The sequence below is a fragment of the Engystomops pustulosus genome, chromosome 6 (assembly GCF_040894005.1).
Source record: "Engystomops pustulosus chromosome 6, aEngPut4.maternal, whole genome shotgun sequence".
Classification (NCBI taxonomy): domain Eukaryota; kingdom Metazoa; phylum Chordata; class Amphibia; order Anura; family Leptodactylidae; genus Engystomops; species Engystomops pustulosus.
In genome coordinates, this window is record NC_092416.1 from 152,499,496 (window position 1) to 152,504,837 (window position 5,342).

Here is a 5,342-nt window from a genome sequence, read left to right on the forward strand (position 1 = left end):
GAAGCCTACTCTGGTGAAATAGGCATTTCTCGAGTTTATCATATAAACGGTTGGTCCTTAAGCGCCTGAGAACCTGTCGGACGTGGGTCTGGTGAGACTGTAGATCTGGGGAAAACACCAAAATATCGTCCAAGTAGACTATGACACAAGAGTAGAGCAAGTCTCTGAAGATATCGTTAACAAAATTCTTGAAAAACCGCTGGAGCATTGCAGAGTCCAAAGGGCATCACCAAATACTCAAAATGGCCGTCACGGGTATTGAAAGCTGTCTTCCACTCGTCGCCTTCCCGAATACAAATGAGGTTGTATGCCCCTCGCAGATCCAGCTTGGTGAAAACCTTGGCACCCCGTAGGCGGTCAAAGACTTCGGTGATGAGAGGCAAGGTATAGCGTTTTTTTATCGTGACTTTATTGAGGCTGCGGTAATCTATGCACGGACGGAGGGAACCATCCTTCTTGGATACAAAGAAGAAGCCAGCTCCAGCGGGGGAAGAAGACTTCCGGATGAATCCCTTCTCCAAATTTTCCTTTATGTAGGCAGACATGGCTTCGGTCTCAGGCACTGATAACGGGTATACTCGTCCTCGTGGAGGAGACATACCCGATAGCAAGTCAATGGGACAGTCATAGGAACGGTGTGGAGGCAGGACCTCCGCTTGCTTCTCAGAAAAAACGTTGGCATAGTCTCGGTAGCACGCTGGAAGGTTCTTCAGACTCTTGTCGCCCAAGGTAGTTGGCAAGACAGGTACAGGGTGAGGAACTTCTAAGCAACGAGACCGTCAATCCGGACCCCAATGAAGAACTTCTCCCGTCCTCCAATCAAGGACTGGTGCGTGGCACTGCAACCATGGAAGACCTAGCAGAAGAGACCAAGTAGAGCGAGGTAGCACCAGGACAAATTCTCCTTGTGTAGAGCACCGACTTGCATAGTTAGTGGCTTAGTGCGATATCGCATCGGATCAGAGAGGACTTGTCCGCTAACTGAGGAAATAACCAGTGGTTTATCAAGTAGGACCACTGGAAAGCGATACCATGAAGTTCCCCGCGGAGCCGGAGTCCAGGAAGGCAGAAACTTGGGTCTGGTTGCCGGCACCAACGCTGAGAAGCACCGGAATCAACAAGCGTGGAGAAGCACTGCTCACACCTAGGGAAGCTTCTCCCAAGAACCCAAGGTGCGGGCATTTCCCAAGGAAATGATCAGGACTAGCGCAGTAGAGGCAGCGGTTTCCTTGGCGTCCTCTGGTACACTCCTGCGGTGACAATTTGGCTCTGTCCACTTCCATAGACTCCTCTGCAGGTGGTATGACCGGAGGCTGGAATGGTCTTTGGAAGATAGGAGCTAGGCGAGGGGGGCGTAGCACGCTCTCTGAACCGCACATCAATTCGGGTGGCCGGGGAGATGAGGTCACTCAGAGAAGATGGCAGATCACGAGCGGCCAGTGCGTCCTTAACCTGAGAAGATAGACCCTTCTTGAAAGCTGCAGACAAAGCCACGTCGTTCCAGGAGAGTTCTGACGCCATGGTGCGGAACTGGAAGGCATATTCTCTGACAGAGGAATTCCCCTGACGTAAATTCAGCAAGGCAGACTCAGCGGAGGAGGCCCGAGCTGGTTCCTCGAATACAGACCGGAATTCAAACAGAAAGGCCGCAAGGGAAGCAGTGACTGGGTCGTTCCGGTCCCAAAGGGGAGTAGCCCAGGCCAGGGCTTTCCCAGAGAGAAGGCTGATTGTAAATGCCACCTTGGCACGCTCCATGATAAATTGGCTCGGCATAAGTTCTATGTGCAGAGAGCACTGAGTTATAAAGCTCCTGCACATCTTGGAATCGCCATCATACTTGGTGGGCATGGGCAGCCGCATTCTGGGTTCAACAGCAGGTAGACTAGTCGGAGCAGAAGGAGTCGCAATAGCAGCCTCAGGAACCTGTTGCTGGTTAGCTAGCAGTTGTTGCAGCATGGCGGTGACTTGCTCCAGTTGATCACGCTGCGCAGCAATCTGCCGGGATTGGTGGATCACAATGGTGGCAAGATCTGTCTTGCTGTGAGGCGGAACCTCGGCGGGATCCATGGCCGGATCTTACTGTCAGGCTAGAGGGATGTGGATCCTCTGGACCACTGCAGACAATGACACAAGCCACTACCTGGGACCGGAGTCTAAGTGGTACCCGGTTTTCACCAGAGCCCGTCGCAAAGCGGGTTGGACTTGCTGCGGCGTGGTACCACCAGGTCGTTCCACAGGAGTGACTTGTCTGCAGTGGCAGCCAAGGTCGGAGTACAGAAACGGCAAACAGTCTCTTGGTCAGATCCAGGCACAAGGTCAGCGCAGGCGGCAGCCTGCGAGCCCCGGGGAGCACGGGTGAGCCCGCGACCCAGGATATGGGTCGCTGGACCACCCGTGACATTGGCCTCTGTAAGTGCACATGAAATTGAAGAGTGAAGCGATTCTAAGAGCGGCGGTTGACATGTGCGTGTCATACTAAAACACAGCATTGTTTGAAGAGCAAACCACGCATATTTGAGCATGGCACAGTGTTCTACAACACCCTACAGGCCATGCAGCCATGAAATACTTGTTTTTTAAAGTGAGTTGCCATGATTCGATTCTGGTCAAATCAAATCTTGTCAGAAAATTCGCCGAACTCGGGAAATCAAATTTTTGAAAAATTTTCCCATCTCTAATCCTTACCCTTGTTGCGTCATACCAATAATTTTTTTCTCTTTGCATTTACATTTTTGCTCCCCTCCTTTCAAAATCTTTTTAAAATGTTTCCAGAGCTGTATAAGGGTTTTTGTTGTTGAGTGATGGTACTTTACATGTTAATGCTTGCTTGTTTTTATACAGTTTAGTGAATGGGGAGGATTTTAAAGGAAACCTACCACTTGAAGTGGCAGGTTTCAGATGGAAATACCGAGCACCAGCTCAGGGTGAGCTGGTGCCAGAGCTTATTTTTGTTAGTGTTTTAAACCGCTGTATTGCGGTTTAAAACACTTTTTAAACTTTATAGCCGGCGCAGGGAGGTACTCGCTGGGCGCTTACCATGCGCGTGACCGTGCGCGCGGCTACATAGGAAGTGAAGGAGAGCCGCGCGCATGGTAAGCGCCGAGCGCGTACCTCCCTGCGCCGGCTATAAAGTTTAAAAAGTGTTTTAAACCGCAATACAGCGGTTTAAAACACTAACAAAAATAAGCTCCGGCACCAGCTCACCCTGAGCTGGTGCTCGGTATTTTCTTCTTAAACCTGCCACTTCAAGTTGTAGGTTTCCTTTAACATTTATTTTTCTTTGTTTAACATTTTGTTTTTATTATTATTTCTTAGGCCCCCTAGGGTACCTGAACCCTAGAGGGTCTGATCAGATTAACATTTGTAATGTAGTATAAGGGGATTATATTGCTAATTTAAGCATCTGTGTCAGGCAACTGTTACAAATTGTGTTAAAGGACAGAGAGACTGTTCATGGAGGGGCAATGGTACAAGCGAATATGACAGATCAAAGGCGCCGCCAGCATTTGCCCACTGCACTTAAGCAGTAAACATACCCAATTGGTGCTAGTTGTTAGCAGTGGGTGTTTGCTTCATAGTGTACCAAACACAAAAAAGAAATAGACAGGGCTGAAGTGGTGTGTGCTCTTTATACATCCTTAATGGCACTATGGCTTAGCGTTACATCACACATTTAGGTTCTTAGGCACAAAGTTAGCCAAATTCTTACAGATAGCTTTTAAATGAGAAAATAGTTTCCCAGATGCTATCTTTATGTCCTGGTTTCTAAAGCTATAAATTATGGGGTTAAGCAGGGGGGTAAGTAAGGTGTGTAATAGGGAAACATTTTTATTAATAATCAAGGAATGTCCTACAGATGGGATCATGTATTTAGCTATTAGTGTCCCATAAAATGTACATACAACAATAAGATGAGAACTGCAGGTAGAAAAGGTTTTCTGTTTGCCAGTTGTCGATGGTATCTTAAAGATTGTGTGGAAGATATACACATAGGTGACAATGATCAAACCACAGGGAAGGATAAATATTGGCATGGAAAACAGGAAGACTTTCAGTTCAAGAACAGAAGTGTCTGAGCAGGAAAGCTTCTGGAGAGGATAAATGTCACAAAAAACATGGTCAATAACATTGTCATGGCAAAAATTAAAGCTTGATATAGGTAAGACTCCTGCCAGATTGAGAGTAAGACCAAGTAACCAAGGCCATACTGAGAGAAATACCTTATACCTTAAGTCCATGATACTAGAATATCTCAGTGGGTTGCAGATGGCCAGGTAGCGATCATAGGACATCACCGACAGTAGAAAACATTCGGTAAAGGTTGTACCACTGAAGAAGTATAATTGGGCGATGCAGTCAATATAAGTCATCTTCTTTTCTCCAAATAGAATAGCACCGAGCATGTTTGGAACAATGTTTGTGGAAATCACAAGGTCAGTAGCGGAAAGATGACAAAGGAAGTAATACATGGGGGACTGGAGCTTAGTGTTGACTGAAACAAGCACAATAAGCATAAAATTACCCAAAATTGTCAAAATAAAGATGATTAAGAAGAGAATGAAGACTACAACGCCGAAGTTGTGGAGGTTTCCAAAACCCATTAGAATGAATTCTGTCACTCTTGTTTGGTTCATTGAAGGCATGATGTTCTACCATAAGTTCTAAGTGGACTATAAAAACAAGTAAATGACAGATCCTATTATCTCAGTAAAACATACAGTGGACATACAGTACGTTCTGCTGCTGCTGCAAAAAAAAAAAACATGTTTAAAAAGTTTTGCAAAGGTTAGAAGTTGCCCCAGAATGACATGCTGTTAGTTTAAAACCTGCAGCACAAATAATTTTGCCCTGCAGGTTCATTTCTTCCAGTCCGTGTGCAGAATTTTAATAAATTTCGTCCAATATGCTGAGATTTAAAAGCCACCGAAAATCTGGCAGAAGCTAAATTGCTATCTGTGTGTCACCAGTCTTGAAGGTGGTGTAAACAGTAGGGATATATTCAAAATTCAGGTAGTTTGCATGCATATGCATAGTCTTTCCTCTCCCACCTCTAACAGTGTCAATAGAGAAAAGACATAGGCAGGGCCGGTTCTAGACAAAGTGGGGCCCTGGGCAAAACTAAAAGTGGGGCCCCAAAATAAAACTATTTTATGACCAGTCACAGTCAGCAAGAGGCTCCTTTAGTATGGTAAAACAAACTGTAATATGGGAGAATTTTATAGGAGATAGATAAATGATAGGGAGATTTATGGGCAGGATGTTGGCTCCATGATTAGCACTACAGCCTTGCAGCGCTAGTCAACATCTGCAAAGATTTTGTATGTTCTCTCTGTGTCTGCGTG

At 46.1% G+C, this 5,342-nt stretch overlaps 1 protein-coding gene across 1 annotated transcript; it reads right to left on the reverse strand.

Annotated features, from left to right (window-relative positions):
• Nucleotides 1–3,665: 3,665 nt before the first annotated feature.
• LOC140065977 (olfactory receptor 1J2-like) lies at nucleotides 3,666–4,643 on the reverse strand. The gene has a single exon (XM_072113539.1). The coding sequence runs from the start codon at nucleotides 4,641–4,643 to the stop codon at nucleotides 3,666–3,668; it is 978 nt and encodes a 325-aa protein (XP_071969640.1).
• Nucleotides 4,644–5,342: the final 699 nt, after the last annotated feature.